Source organism: Octopus bimaculoides, chromosome 2 (genome assembly GCF_001194135.2).
Source record: "Octopus bimaculoides isolate UCB-OBI-ISO-001 chromosome 2, ASM119413v2, whole genome shotgun sequence".
In the NCBI taxonomy this organism is placed as follows: domain Eukaryota; kingdom Metazoa; phylum Mollusca; class Cephalopoda; order Octopoda; family Octopodidae; genus Octopus; species Octopus bimaculoides.
The window spans coordinates 100,058,108-100,075,433 of NC_068982.1; the positions used below are offsets into that span (position 1 = coordinate 100,058,108).

Consider the following 17,326-nt stretch of genomic DNA (forward strand, 5'->3'; position numbering starts at 1 on the left):
TTAGTCCAGTTACCATGATAACATATGTAAAAAGTTTACCTGTCGGGAAAGTTTATTGGAACACTAACATCTTTGTATAGCTAATTGGAGGAGGAGGAGGAAGAGGAGGAGGAGGGTGTAATGACTATAGCAGACTGAGAGGACATAAAGAAACAAACACCAGTTGCAAAGTGGTGAGAAACAAACATAAATACAAAGATGTACATACACACATATAAATATATTTATATATGTGTGTATGTACATCTTGGTATTCATGTTTGTTTCTCACGACTTGGCAACTGGTGTTTGTTTCTTTATGTCACCATAACTTAACAGTTCAGCAAAAAGGCTGACACAATAAGTTATAGATTAAGCACAGGGATTGATTTGATCAACTAAACCCTTCAAGGCAGTGCTCCAGTATGGCTGCCATTCAATAACTAAAGCAAATAAAAGTATGATGTGAATGAATTAATGTAAATATGGAGAAGAATATAAATTGTCCTTAAATTTTATAGAGTTACCCTCCTTGCACCATTGGAGAAAATTGTATACTTTTTTCACTTTCCTACTTTCACATAACCTTTTTCTGGTAATAGCTACCTTCATCACAGTTTCAGTTCCTGAACCCAAAAAATTTACTCTTGCAACCAATCAAATTCGTCAATGAAAATTCTGGCCACAAAGATCCGATTAAAAGCTATTAGGGATCATAGAAGATGTAAACTTTCCATTTAAAATTAAAGAATGATTTTTAGGGTTATAATATGTACTCTAGTTCTTCTTCTATCAAGTACTTTTACCTTTTGTTTGTACATCAAAGTGTGTGTGTGTATACATACATATGCACATGTGTGTGTTTGTGTGGATATATATATATATATATATATATATACACACACACATACATATATACATATGTATATGCGTTATATTTATATATATATATATATACACACATATGTATACGTTATACATATATACATATGTATATACATTATATATATACAAATGTATATACATTATATATATATATGCACACACATGTATGTGTATATATATATATATATATATATATATATATATATATATATATATATATATATATATATATATATATATATATATATATATAGCATTAAGAATTACTTCTGTCCATTATGAACTCAGGATAAAAGGTTGAAATAAATCTACAATATAACTATGTGTACATGATTAACTACGTCAACTAAGTAATTGTTTGTTTTCAAAAGTACTAGTAGTTTTCTGCCTCTATTTATTTTGGGTTAAATTCTCATTTAATGTGTGCATGTCCTTTAAAATATATTCCTACAGCATAACATTTTATATTAAATTAGATTACAGATAAATAATCTTGCATCCTGAGTAAATTTTAAATTTGTCAACAAAGTCACAGTTCAGATTTAACAAGCAATGTCAGATGTTATACATTATTTAGCTAAGCAATGTTTATGTCAACATTTTTCTTGTGTCTGCAACAACGGGATCTACAGCTTAAGGTAGGAGATACGTAGCCAGGGAGAAATGGAATGTACTGAAATATCTTAGACTTCTTATTGGTTGTATTAATAAATGGTAGTCCATATGAATCAGCCTTTTCTTCATTTGATTCATCTACAGTTATTTCTTGCCATGCAATGAAGCCTCTTTCTTCCAGTGTGCCTGAAAATATTTAATGTTTAATACCTTAATAGAACATTTTATAAATAACAAATATCATTACAAAACAGAATGAGTTAACAAAAATATAGAATTTGTACTGCCACGTAAAGGAGATTGTAAAGTATGACAGTCTATGCCACTGAGTAAATGGTAGTCAGTGGTAAACTGGGTCTCAGGCTCAGATTCATTACTCAATTTAACCATTTGGCTTACTCAACTATTTCCTATAGAATGCAAAACCAGTGTTACAGCAGCTTTCTGTTTTGCCACTGATTGAGGCCAATGGAAGTTGTTAGATAGTTCTGATTACAAACGTCAACAACTGACTTTGTCTTACTAATGTATAGAAGAAATAAATATAAAATATAAATTTTAAAAATATTCACAAAAGATATTGGTTTCAAATTTTGGTACAAGACCAGCAAGTACGGGGAATGTTAATTACATTGACTCCAGTACTCAGCTAGTACTTATTTTATTGACTCTGAAAAGATGAAAGGCAAAGTTAGCCTCAGCAGAATTCTTAACTCAGAACATAAAGACAGACAAAAAGCTGTTAAGCATTTTGCCTGGCATCTTGTATTCAAAAAAGATATTCCCAATTTGTTGGGTATTTGCGTGTTAACAACACAAAGGGAGAAAATTTCCCTACTAGCTAAAAGCATTTACCATCAAAGACTAATAGTTTTTACAAGCAAAGGGAAAAAATAAATTTAATGGCACAAACTCTTGAAAATAAAGATAATTATACAAATTGATACTATCAGGCAGAAACTAGAAATATTGGTACAAACTAATGTAAAAAAAAAATAAATGCGCCCTTTTAAAGCCTAGCCAGACTCATGGTCCCGGTTTCCCAGTTTCTATGGCGTATGTGTTCCCCAGCTGGACGGGACGCCAGTCCATCGTAGCGTTACTCATTTTTGCCAGCTGAGTGGACTGGAGCAACGTGAAATGAAGTGTTTTGCTCAAGAACACGTGTCGCCTAGCCCAGGAATCGAAACCACAATCTTATGATCATGATGCTAACACCCTAACCACTAAGCCACATGCCTCCACACAAACTGATGTTAATAAACAGAAAATAGTAAAACTGAAAGTGTGGGAAATAATGTAAGGGTACTTTGAAAATTTCTATTACGATAGGTTTGGGTATGTGGGTATTTTGAAGACACCTTAAGGAATGATGACTGTGCCCTGCATAGTTATGGGTTGTCCTTTGGCAAGGTAAAGCACCTGTTCAGCTGCCCTGCCAGAGATACAGCAAAGCCATGAGACTGCAGCATGACAGATTGTGAAGAGGTAGTTGAAGAGCTCAACTGAGCCAACAGTGCTTCTTACATTGATGTTGAGCAGAGGAATCCTAGAAGATCAATGGTCAGGATAACTAAACTCTATCAAGAGAGTAACTGCAACATATGTGTAAGGGTGGCACCTATGGTTGTGTAACTAACTAATGAAAGGTTCACTGTGACTCAAGTTCCCAATTCAAATTCATAATAATGGAATTGGATGGCAACATAGAGTCATGGAATTCGCAAAAGCAGCAAATATAAAAAAGAAAATAATAGGCTTATCCTACCAATATAAATATAATGTATTAATATAGTATAAAGTTACAAAAATGTCTCAAAAGTGTAGTGACACAGATATATCTCTGTTAACCCTTTAAGCATTTTAACCAGCCGCATCCAACCTAAATACACTGCCAGTTTTATGTTCAAACTGGCCAGATCAATCTCTCACACCTATAAAAATAAACAATCACATCATCAAAATTTCAAAGATATGAGAAAAGACATCCGAGCGAGATCGTTGCCAGTGCCGCTGGACTGGCTCCTGTGCGGGTGGCACGTAAAATACACCATTTTGAGCGTGGCTGTTGCCAGTACCGCCTGACTGGCCTTCGTGCCGGTGGCACGTAAAAGCACCCACTACACTCTCGGAGTGGTTGGCGTTAGGAAGGGCATCCAGCTGTAGAAACTCTGCCAAATCAGATTGGAGCCTGGTGTAGACATCTGGTTTCACCAGTCCTCAGTCAAATCGTCCAACCCATGCTAGCATGGAAAGCAGACGTTAAACAATGATGATGATGATGAGATAATGCATGATAAATTAAAATTAATATGAATAAATAAGCTTTACATTTTTGACAGAATAATCCTGAATACCAAAGTGTTAAGGCATTAACTTTAATAAGTGTTTATTGACATTTAGCAGTTCAGAGAATAACAGCTGTGAGGAAACTAAATATGGTGGAGCAGCCAATCAGAAAGGTCAAAGTTCATAGACAAGGAATGAACAAGAACATCAAGATTAAGAATCCACTATTATTATATATTCTTGAAAGATTTATTAAGGTAAAAGTACCCTTTCTATTAGTAACACTGTTCCTACTCACCCTTATATAATGTGGGGTAGCTATCTATCATCACTATAGAAAGGCACCTGGACTTGTCCCTTTATACTTTTAGCCTATCAACACCTGGTTTAAAACTACATCCCACTTTTCAAATACCCATCCCCCATCCATAACTGAGTGGGCTTTCCTGTTCTTTTCCTATCTTGAAAGTTACTTGGCAACATCACAAGACCTGATTGCACAAAAGTAGCTCCCAGTACACACAGTAAAGTGGTTGGCATTAGGAAAGGCATCTAACCGTAGAAACCAGACCAAGGCTGACACAGGGACTCGATGTAGCCTTGTGACTCACCAGATCCAGTCAACTTGTCCAACCCATGCTAGCATAGAAAACAGATGTATGATGATGATGATGATGAAACTCTTGTCATTTAAACATAACAGGATTATGGAGGCCAGTTGCATAAGATGACTACTGTGATACTACTAAAGTTCACATAATTATGTGCTTCTAGGTTCAATTTCAGAGCGTGGTACCCTTGGGGAAGTATCTTCTATTACAGTTTTGAATTGACCTGTCTTTTGTTTTTTGTAATAAAACTAAATAGACTGAAACTGCATGAAAGCCTGTTGGAATGGCTGTATCTATTCTTATGAGATAAACTTAATCTGTCATCCATTTTAACACCAACCAGTTGGCCTTTGTATATCTTTAGCAAAGTTCACTGTTGCATAGATTTGGAGCAGAGTTCCAATCTGTGAATAAATAGTGATGTGTTAGGGTTTCTTCTTTCTCTCAAATACTCTTGGAGGGCCTACTAAAGGGTAGTGGGCACTGCCTTTCCTCTTCTGATTAAGCCTATAACATTTTTTTACAAATTGTTTTTAGAAAATTTCATAAAATATTTTATAAAATTTTGTTATAAAAATTGGGGACTTACCTGGCACTGTGTTGTCAAGGAAGCAAGCTAAGGCACCACCAACAAAATTAGCATTTCCTAGCAATGTTTGTAATATGTTATTTAATTCTACATAACCTAAGTAATAAAAAAAATAGAACAGATAAGAATATTGATATTAAAACATGAAGTATACAAATGCAGAATATTCTTTTCTACTCTAGGCACAAGGCCTGAAATTTTGGGGGAGGAGACCAGTCAATTAGATCAACCCCAGTATGCAACTGGTACTTAATTTATCGACCCCGAAAGGATGAAAGGCAAAGTTGACCTTGGCAGAATTTGAACTCAGAACGTAAAGACAGACAAAATACTGCTAAGCATTTTGCCTGGTGTGCTAGCATTTCTGCCAGCTTGCTGCCTTACAAGTGCAGAATGTTAAACAGAATATTTGTATATCACCAATATTAAAACAGATTGAAAAGAATGTAATTATGTGTTATAGAATTTGTATTCTAACATTACTGCTTAGTAGTCTCTCTATAGCAAGACACTTGTGCTTGTTCTTCTATCATACATTAGCAGCATTTCAATGCCTGACATAGAGCTATCTTCCCCTCTCAAATGCTTCCCAGTTTAGTAATGAGAACTTTTTCCTTTTCCTTTTGCCTTATTCTTTTTTTCTGCTTGCAAGTTATTTGGAAATTTCACTAGGACTAGTGGCACAAAAAAATGCATCCAGTACAATCTGTAAAATGGTTCGCATTAGGAAGGGCATCCGATCATAGAAACCATGCCAAAGCTAACAATGGAGCTTGATGTGGTCTTGTGGCTTGCCAGATGCTATCAACCTGTCCAACCCATGCCCACATGAAATGTGGATGGTAAATGATGATGCTGATGACGAGAACAAATGGTGAAGAAAAAATATATAAGAAAACAAATAACTTTTCTAAAATAAAAACTTAAGCAACTGATAACACTATATACTAAATAGGAAAAACTCAATGCGGGAGTCATTAGTCATTCAACTGGCTAGAAATAACAGTCAAATCTCCTTCAAATCACAGCCTACTTAAAAAGAGAAAGGATATTACAGGATGATATAGTCTTAAGTAATTCTAAAAAGATGGTTTTGTCCCAGCTGGAATGCTTTTAATCATAATCTGCTGGATTAGGACAGACTTTAGGTTAAAGCAACAAAATATAAGAAACACATTTTCAATGAAATTAAATCCAAGTAAACGTACATGCAACTGTCTAACCAATCAATTTCTTGTTGAGCAAATGTGGGAGTTGCAACACAAATACTTTGACATGATAGACATAGCAGACAAATCTTTCTGACACTTAACCCTCTCACCTTAAGAAAATTCAGTGAGGTCAAATTGGATAATGTCATTCTAGACAAACTTTGTCTGAAAAATAAATGATATTGTCACAGCTGGAACATCAAATTAGATCATGTTATTCTAAACATACTCGATCTAAAACATAGATGAAACGGTTACAACTGGGATGTCATTGATTATAGTTCTGATCAATCAGGGCTGACATATGGTTAGACAACACAGCTTCACTGGACAATTGTAGTTACTTCTATCTTTCACAAATACCAAGTTATTTGATTCTGTTCACACTTTAGATCAACTTCAGTAATTAACTGACAAATATTCACACATGTTTAATAATAAACTTTTATAATGTACAATATTCTACAATAAATGATAGTTACTTACAATGGATAAATCCATCAAAATGTTATATCATTTATTTCGGAGTATGCACAGTATACATTTCACTTTCATTATAAAATAGTATAATATATACGATATTTTGAAATTGTAACTCATAACAATTGCTGATTCTCTACAAAGCTCAAATGAAGATCCCAATAAAGTACTGCTCAATAAAGTACACCTGCATCCAGAGAAAGGTCACTGAACTAACTGGCATTAAATCACTAACAAATATGCTCCAGTTTCTGGTGTGCTGTCTTCTCTATCTATCTTTTCTATAGCTAGTACAATGGCCTGTGTTTTGCAAAAGTGGCTGGTCTCATACATCTTTTACTCAGGTACTCTTCATCTACTTGTATCCCCCTCTTTTTACCCTTGTTATGTCCATCCATGCCCTGATCCTGTAATAATATCAGCATTCTGGAAATTTCTCCTTGCTTATGTTTTTCTTGCAGCTACTGAACAGTAAAGGTCATGGGCATTGCCCTTCCTTCTAGATTCAGCAAGAAAAAGAAAATGACTAGGAACAATCTCTGAAGTACCAATAAAACAAAGATTATTTCATTGTATTAATATTATTTCTAAGCTACTGACAAGCTAGAGCATATTCCTGCCTGTATAGTGTTGAGTAAGTGAGAGATAGGTGAGGGACATAGATCACATAAATTAAGATACCTCTTGAAGGGAAGCAACTGAATAATTTAAAGAAAATGTAATATCTATTTTTTGACTTGCTTTTGGATAATATCCGTATTCTCAGTTGGTTATGCTAGGAAGTCTAGCAGAATAGTGTAATGACAGTTGCTCCTGATATGACCTTATGGAGGAGGTGCCTGAGAACTATACCCTTACAACCCTTCAAAGAACAGTGGGTAGTGAAAATGGATGGATGGGTCTTAGTACAACTTTTATTGATACTGAATGATGAAATAACATTTTAACTTAATACTGGTACAAAGAAAACTAAAGATTTCAAAAGAAGAAAATACTTACCTGTATCAAAAGGTTTTTTAGAGCTAGAAACATAATAGGGTACCATTAAACCAAACAAAAGTGAGATGCCAATGATAGCTAAGTTGCGAGATGAGTTCATATCTATATACATCATGTTGGAGAGTACTAGACCAATAAAAATACCAAAACTGATAATTTGTACTCCACCAAGTACAGGGTAAGGAATTATCACAAAAATTGCACCAAGTTTTCCAAGGACTCCAAATACAATGAATATGACGCCAACCATTTGAAATACTCGTCTGCTTCCAACCTAGAATATAAGAATATTTAATATATAAAGAATTGTTTTTAATATATTTTTTTGTTCAATTCACTCTCTGCTGTTCATGCTTTCAAATATATAATGGCCAGCAATAATCTAAAATAACTACTTTCATATAGTTATAACATATAATCTTTAGAATTTGGCAAGTGGGTGGTCTCAGCAAAAATGAATCCAGTTAAAGGAAAAAATATGAGCTACAAGCAAAATAAAAAAAAAACTTTCTTGCTGGTAACATTAAAGCTTTGAATTTTACAGTTAAAAGTTGGAAGATCTCTCTCTGATGCAGTGGTAGCATACCCATCTACTCTATGATAGACACATGGTTCCATTCCAGTCAGTGACTTTGTCCACATTTTTCTGTGTGAGGGAATTATTGGCCATAGCTACACTGGCATTTAAGCAACTTTGTAAAAAGAGTCCAAATAAGTCTTAAGTGACATATGGGAAATATAAATTTAATAGTATGGAACTGCAGGATATAGTAAAACAAGTGATTTATTTACAAATTTTAATTATAAACTGTGGAAACTGAAAACTAATTTCGTCAGTAAATTCCAACTGGTTTTCATTGTTATTCTAACTTTCATCAACTGTTTATGGACAGAAATTATTGGTTTTGGGGCCCTCAAATTAAACAATTCAGGTGTAAGTTGTCATCGTCATCATCGTTTAATGCTTGTTTTCCATGCCAGCATGGGTTGGATGGTTTGAAAGGAGCTTGCCATGCTCCAATTGTCTGTTTTGGCATGGTTTTCACAGCTAGATGTCCTTCCTAATTTCGCTTCCCAACCACATGGTTTCAGGTTCAATCCCATAGTATGGCACCTTGGATAAATCAACAGAAACTGAAAGAAGTATGCTGCATGTGTGTGTGTGTGTGTGTGTATGCTGGTTGGTTGGTTATGCTAGGAAGTCTAGCAAAATAGTGTAATGACAGTTGCTTCTGATACGACCTTATGGAGGAGGTGCCTAAGAACTATACCCTTACAACCCTTCAAAGAACAGTGGGCAGTGAAAATGGATGGATGGGTCTTAGTACAACTTCTATTGATATTGAATGATGAAATAACATTTTAACTTAATACTGGTACAAAGAAAACTTTACAGAGTGTGCTGTATGCATTTATGTGGCACTGGCACAAGTGCATTGTACAAGGCACTGGCGCCTGCAAAGCAAAGACCTCTCAACTGAGAGAGGGTGAGGGAGGTATGGCCATAAAGGACATACCTATATGTATGGATGGCCATATGGTATGACAAGACATAGTATACATCAATGAAAGACACACACATACAGAGATGAAGACTAAAACAGAGACAAAATGGAGGAATTTGATTAATCAAAAGTTTATATAGTGTAAAATATAATTAATAATTAACCCATAAAGTGCTGGGATTTTCACTTACATAGCATGGGCTGCTGAGCACATTCTATGAAAATGAGACTATCGTACACACATAAAAAACAAAAAAAATAGTTAAAATATCTTCTTAGTATATAATGGTGGCAAGTTTTACATCATCCAAAAAGTCATTAGTTGAACTATTAGTCCTCTTGCATTCTGGGAACGAGGTGTATCGGAGTATTTGAGTGACATTAGACCCCAACAAACGCCCATAAATTAAATGCATCTATCTGGGCCACAATCATGGCCTGTCGACCTGTGCCTGATGGCCACAATCGTGGCCCGTAATGCTTTATGTGTTAAAACTATAAACAAATAAAACAAATACAAACAATTCAGTTATTGATTACCTTTGTTATTCCAATTGCTCCAATGTTTCCTCCATAAGTGCTGGTGCCATGTCCAGCCCCAAAGGCCCCTGCAAGACAACTGGCAAACCCTTCAATCATGATACCACGGTTGACAGCATGGCTAGGAGGGGGTGGGAGACCACACATTCGAGCACATGCATAATAGTCCCCAATTGAATCAATGATAGACGTCATCGTAGCTATTATAAAACCAACAAATGCAGACGCTAGGAAACTAGGTGGACCAAACTGACCTGCAAAGTAAAAAGAAAAAAAAAAAAAGCGTTATCAGCCATTAAATTGACAACACAAATATAGATCAATAAACAAGTAATGAATATCCATCGAGTTGAATCAACAAAGAATTTCTAGCAGAGCTAGAAACAGTAGACAAATCTTTCTTGTATCATATTGTACTATATTGTCATAATGAAAGGAATAACTTTAGGGAATGTAGTGCTAAATACACTATGACTGAACCTACACACATGCATATACACACAAACACACACACACAAGTGCACCTAGAGGTACAGGCATGATTGTGTGGTTGAGAATTTCGCTTTCCAACCACATGGTTTCAGGTTCAATCCCATAGTATGGCACCTTGGATAAATCAACAGAAACTGAAAGAAGTATGCTATGTGTGTGTGTGTGTGTGTGTGTGCACGTGCATGTATATATACGGCATGTAAATAGCACCATTTGAGCATGATCGTTACCAGCGTCGCCTTACTGGCACGTTAGAAAATCGTTCGAGCGAGGTCATTGCCAGTGCTGCTGGACTGGCTCCTGTGCAGGTGGCATGTGAAAAACACCATTTTGAGCGTGGCTGTTGCCAGTACCGCGTGACTGGCCCTCGTGCCAGTGGCACGTAAAAGCACCCACTACACTCTCGGAGTGGTTGGCGTTAGGAAGGGCATCCAGCTGTAGAAACTCTGCCATATCAGATTGGAGCCTGGTGCAGCCATCCGGTTCACCAGTCCTCAGTCAAATCGTCCAACCCATGCTAACATGGAAAGCAGACGTTAAACGATGATGATGATGATGTGTATCAGGTCACTTCTGAGCTCTCTCATGAATGCTATTGATAACATGGAATCTAGTACATCCTGTTGCTTGGTCGAGTTATTGGCAACTAAACTGGCACCCCCACTTGGCTAGCTTGGAGAGAAGGGTTGCTAGAAACCCAGCAGGACTAAAGACCAGACCTGTCAAAAGGACAGATGAACCTAGTACAGGTTCAACGACTATATAGTAATAGCATGGATACTCAAAAATTCTGGACTGGTGTCTGGCATGCTGGAAGACCACTGGGAGTAAAGCATCCTTGCTAAAGCATATCTCTAGGAGAAGGTCAATTTGATATAATACTACATATACAGGGAATAGCATTGGAGATTTTGGGGATCTTTTGGTTGCCCTAGAAATCATGGCACTCCTACATTCCTGAACCTTTGACTGATATTAGCACTAGATATCTTGCTTTGACTCATCTCAGGATCATGTCAATAGGGTGGAGAGGGTCTATGAGGTGTTGTGCAAGTCTTATTAGACCTAAAATTTTGTACAGGCATTACTTTGTCAATGATGGTCATACTCATCTAACATGCCAACAGCCATCATCATACATGTATGTGAGTGTGTGTGTACATTTGTGTCTCTGTCTTGACATAACACAATTGTTGTAAATTGTGCTATGTCAAGTTGTCTTGGCATAGCACAATAGTTGTAAATTAGTGTAATTCTGCAAAAAACATGTCTGGCCATGGGGTAATATTATCTTGTTTGAAAACAGGTAAGGTTGGTGATAGGAAGAGCATCTGGTCTTTGAAAAAGTCTCGATAAACTGCATGTAACTCATGCAAGTATTGAGGAGAAGGAGGACAACAAATGAGGATGAGATGACAATGATTCTTTTCTATACTTCCATGAGCCAGATGGAATTTGGTAGATGGTAGATTTTCCATGGTTGGATGCTCTTCTTGTTAACCAAGCAAGGAAATATTTTCTTACAGCTGCATATATTTCCATGGAAGACTGGAAACGAAGAACACTGTTTGTGTAGTGGTGATGGTTATTTGTAATGATCACATGATATCAAGAAAAGGACACACAAACACACATGCGCATATAATCACCATCATCATCATTTAACACCAGCTGGCATGAGTTGGATGGCTTTTTCAGTTTCTTTCTACCAGATATAATCACAAAGTTTTGATCAACCTGGGACTATAGTAGAAGACATTTGCTCAATGTACCACATAATGGGACTGAAAATGAAACCATGTGGTTAAGAAGTAAACCTATTAACAACACAGCCATCTCTGCACACACACACATACACATATACACACACACATAAACATGCATCCATTTTTTTAAAAACAAATTATCATTTTTCCATGCCAGTGTAACGTTAGAAGCACCATTTTAGCGTGATTGTTGCCAGAGCAGCTGACTGGCTCCCGTGTTGGTGGCACATAAAAAAAGCACCATTCAAGCATGGTCATTGCCAGTGCCGTTGGACTGGCTCCTGTGCAGGTGGCACGTAAAAAGCACCATTTGAGCGTGGCTGATGCCAGTACCGCCTGACTGGCCCTTGTGCCGGTGGCACATAAAAGCACCCACTACACTCTCGGAGTGGTTGGCATTAGGAAGGGGCATCCAGCTGTAGAAACTTTACCAGATCAGATTGGAGACTGGTGCAGCCTTCTGGCTCGTTGGCCCTCAGTCAAACCATCCAGCTCATGCCAGCAGGGAAAGCGGATGTTAAAAGATGATGATGATGATGATGATGACAGCAGTGGGGTATGAGATATTTGTTCTTTTTAGAATCAGAAATGAGGGGGCCAAACTGTTAACATGCTAGGTACACTCAAGATAAATTATGGGATATCTCCAAATAAGTGTAATATCATTCTCAATATTACTGCAGCTAGGGTATTCCTCTCCTGATTGTAAGGGTTGTGTGTTCGATTCCTTGTGACATGTTGTGTCCTTGAGCAAGGCACTTTATTTTATGTTGCTCCAGTCCTTTCAGCTGGCAAAAATGAGTTGTGCTTGTAATTCAAAGGACCAGCCTTGTCACATTCTATGTCACACTGAATCTCCCTGAGAACTATGTTAAGGGTATGCATGTTTGTGGAGTGCTTAGCCATTTGCATATTTAATTTCACGGGCAAGCTGTTCTGCTGATCGGATCAAATGAAACATTCTTCATCATAACCAACAGAATGCCAGTTATTTCACCTGTAAAAAGCATTAAACAAATATATAACATAAGTAAAACAAGAGACAAACAATTATACATACCAGGATATGGGAAATAAAACCAGGATGAAGAATGTACTACATGAAATCTGCTGTCTGTCCGAGCAAAGTACTGTGAGTTTTGAGGATTAGCAGACAAAACTCCAGCTTTGGTTAAGATGTCACTTAGAATCCAACCAAATATTATGGCAAACAGAATCTAGTAAACAGAGAACAGAATGACGATATTCATAATAACACACTGTATGTAGAAATGTAGATTACAATAATGAAGATAATAATAGTGGTGATGATGAGTTTGGTGGCAGGGAAAACAACATTAGCATAATAATTATCATTTATCATTTTATTGATATAATGTGTGTGTGTGTGTGTGTGCGCGTGTGTGTGTGTATGTGCGTGCATGTGTGTGTGTATGTGCGTGTGCATGCGTGTGCTTATGCATGTCTGAGTACATGTGTACGTGTGTGTACCCTTGTCTTGACATCACATGTCAGTTGTAAAGAAGTATATTGTCCATTTCTAGTCATCTGTGAAGAATGTGTTGCTTGGAAACAAGTAAAGATTGGTAGCTGGAAGAACATCTGGCCATAGAAAATCTACCTCAACAAATTCTGTATGACCCATGCATGCATGGAAAAATGGACGTTAAATGACGGTGATGATGATGATGATGATGACAATCAGAAAATAAGTGACAAAGAGAAACTAATAGTTAAACTAAACTCAGCAAGGCACCACTCACACAGCTGAATGAAGTAGTATAGCAAGAGTTAAGTACCTTGAACATACACGAAAACTTAAATGAACACTTACTGCAAACACTTTGTGTAAAGGATAGTTCATGAGATGACAGTGTTTTTGTTTATTCCAACTGGGTATATAGCAATTTAGCTTATCACAGTATAGACATAAAATTCCAGCAAAAACAGCAGTTCTAGAAATGAGAAATATGTACAGAAAAGATAATTATTTCTAATTTAGGCACAAGGACAGAAATTGGAGGAGAGGTAGGGTGTCAGTGGATTACATAGGGCCCCAGTACTTGACTACTTTATTTTATCAACCCCCAAAAAATGAAAGGCAAAGAGCTTAAATGAATACTGCAATGCAATTTTTTCTGAAGCTCAAACAATTTTGCTAATTTACTGCATGTTTGGGGAAAATTATTAGCTAGAGGTGAGAAAATACTTCAGCAGTTTTTATTTTAAGCAAGTTATTTTTAATTTACACTCATTTTTTTACATGTGGGCAAATAAATACAATAGGCTTACAAACTGTATTCTTATTGTTGATAATGTTTGAATTTGACTGCTAAAATAATTTATGGATGAAAGAAACATGCTAAAACACTTTGTAGTTCAATAGCTCAATGTAGCTAGGATTATTTTTTATTTACTCTAAATTAACATATAACGCAGATAGTTTTTGGTTACTTTGAAGAGAAACAGTGCTAATATTCTTTTTTGGAGTTTCGTAAATGATAGGATGAGATCAGAATAGTAGGGTGAGGTTCATGTAATGTACAAAAAGGAATAACATTTTCTGCTATAAAGAAAAATAATTTCTAATATTTAAGTCAAGGTCCTTTCAGTATACAATCTCCATTTTGTACTGATACATCACCATTATTTTCCTCCATCACTTGTGTTTTACTTTGAAGCTGGAATGGTTAATATTTGATTTGTCTGTTGTAGTTTAATATTTGTAAGAAATGCAAATAATAAACTACAACAGAGTGGGAACTTCCAAAACAATGCAGTATGTAAATGAAGCAGGGTTTTGGCAAAATGTAACTGGGAATGGCATAAATTTAATATTATGGAGGGTAAAAAGGACAATTTTAAAATTGAAAGAAGATACTCAGGAATGTAATAGGATGTTGACAGGTACCTTGTTCACACTTCATATTTTCTTAACAAGCTCACTGGCTAATTGTGACACTAGCACCTATTTTGACACTCTGTTTCTATATATCACTTGTGGGGAGATAAGTCACTGCTATCTTTAGCAGTCGAGCACCTATCATTGATGAAACCAAGGAAGGTTGAAATCAGGTGATCTGGTGGTCTCGGCACTGAAGATGGCAGGGATTTGTCTTCCCACTAGTGATATAAACAAATGTGCATTTTGTACCAAATGCCAAGTTTCTGTCATGGCATCTACCGCAGTACAGTTTGTTCTAACAGAATGTCCACATTTAAGTGAGGATAAATATTATATCTTTATTTTTGAAGATGACCAAGACTCCACTTCTTATACTGCAACAACAGAGGATGCAGCCATGCAGGCAACCAAAGATTCACAACTACTTTTGTTTATACAACAACTTCTAATGAAACTAAGGAAATGGTGACTGCACAAGATGACCAGCCTCACTCCCTCATCCCTGCTGTCAAGACAGCTAGGCCTATATTAGGGATGCAGAGGAATGACCATGCTGAGTTGTGTGTCTTACCATGCTCTGAGCGATGCATACCACAGTGGCATTGCTGGATATTGCCCTTTGGCCTGTTGACAGTTGGGTTTACTCCATGCAATCTGCCAAAAACTCCAGTCTTCACATGCATCATAAACATACACATATATATAAATGAAGACAGATGAACAACAATGATAATGAACGATGAGGTTTCATATATTCGCAATATTTATTTCTAAACATAGAAGGGTCAAATAAATGGATTAAGTTGATTACATCAACCTCAGTGCGTAACTGGTACTTATTTAATCAACCCCGAGAGGATGAAAGGCAAAATCGACCTTGGTGGAATTTGAACTCAGAACATAATGGCAGAGCATGCTAACGTTTCTGTCAGCTCACCGCCTTAATATATTCACAATACTGGAGTCCTACCACTTCAAAGGCAATCCTCAGCAAGGCTAAGTAAGAGTCCCTTTCATCCAACGTTGTTTCTGTTTATTCAGTAACCACTTTACAGAGTGCACTGGGTTCATTTTGCTATGGCATCAGAACTAGAAAGACTGTGATCCTACTATACTTCTCATTCTGTTTTCTTTCCTACTGACTACAACTTAAGTCTTTGAAGTCTCTTGATAAGAGGATTTACTTTCAAGTTAAGATTACTTCTTTCAGTAAATTATCTATGAGAACTAAGTCATCAGTATTTAGGAATTCCCAAGAACAGCTGATCTTAAACTCCTCTATTATGGCCCTGCAAGCTAAATTCCTCACTGAAATTGTTAATCTTCAATTTACTGGCAATCTCTCTGTACATGAATTGCATAACTCTCACAAGCCATTCATCTATCTTTAATTTATTTTAGTGACCACCAAACTATAGAGCATACAAACCTGTGAAAAGCTTTCTTCTGCTCAAACAAAAACTAGTTTCAGGGTGAACTTATACTTGGTTATGTGCAACTTTTGTAGTTAACTGACTAAAGAGACAGTTGTGGTGGTGGTGGTGGTGGTATTTTAATTCTCTTCCTAAATGGCTCACTACAATTCTTTCAGTAACTTTCCTAACTTAGTCCATCAATTTAATAACTGTAATTTCAGTCCGTTGAGTATTTTCTTTGCTCTTGTAGCAATTGATGATGATACTACACTGCCAGTCATTAGGTGCAACACTTCCTTGTACTATCTGCATCACTGAGTGATTAGTATATGACCTTGACAATCCTTTTTAGTCTAGCTTAACTGTACCTTCATATTTTTAAAGGTGCTTTCAAGCACACAATTGTCATTAATGATTGATCCCTACAAAGTGCACCCATACATTCTTCTCATTCAAAATTTCTCACTTGTTTCTATGACTCTTCAGTGTCACTGAGGGTAAGTGCTTCTTTATCATTCAATACATGCCACTCCCAAATGACATCTCAGTTCTCTCAAGTACAATGTCTTTCAAACCATGCCTTTGAACCTCACATCACAGAACATATATAATCTACTTTCTTTTGGTTTCTTCCTAACTAACTATACCTGGCTTCTAGCTTCTCTTCTAGCTATATGATAGTGTTGTTTGCTTCCCCCTTATTTCCAGTATTTCCAGATTTGTCTCTACAGTCTTATGGCTCTATCTTTGAATATTTGTTTCTATTGAGATGATACCTATTTTTATACAAAGCACTTTACTGACAACGGTTCTGTACATGAGTTGCATAACTCTCACCAGCCATACATCTATTCCAAATTTCTTTTAGTGACCACCAAACTACAGAGCAAAGAAACCTGTGAAAGGCCCTTATCAGTTCAAACAAAAACTAGGTAGGGCGTGAGCTTACACCTGGTTACATATAAAAATAGGATAGTTTTACAAATATCTCAAGCAAGAATAATTCAACTCTTACTCCTCATATATATATATATATATATATATA

General features: G+C 36.3%; 1 protein-coding gene across 2 annotated transcripts in view; it reads right to left on the reverse strand.

The window, feature by feature from the left end:
* Nucleotides 1-1,122: 1,122 nt before the first annotated feature.
* LOC106868825 (solute carrier family 23 member 1) overlaps nucleotides 1,123-17,326 on the reverse strand; it is a 44,182-nt gene continuing 27,978 nt past the window's right edge. For both annotated transcript variants that reach the window (XM_014914252.2, XM_014914251.2), the window contains 6 exons: nucleotides 13,796-13,916; nucleotides 13,022-13,178; nucleotides 9,704-9,957; nucleotides 7,659-7,932; nucleotides 4,969-5,064; nucleotides 1,123-1,665 (listed from right to left, as the gene is read on the reverse strand). In XM_014914252.2, coding sequence (XP_014769738.1) covers nucleotides 1,442-1,665; nucleotides 4,969-5,064; nucleotides 7,659-7,932; nucleotides 9,704-9,957; nucleotides 13,022-13,178; nucleotides 13,796-13,916 — 1,126 coding nt within the window. In that variant the 3' untranslated portion in view covers nucleotides 1,123-1,441. The remainder of the gene's footprint in view (nucleotides 1,666-4,968; nucleotides 5,065-7,658; nucleotides 7,933-9,703; nucleotides 9,958-13,021; nucleotides 13,179-13,795; nucleotides 13,917-17,326) is intronic.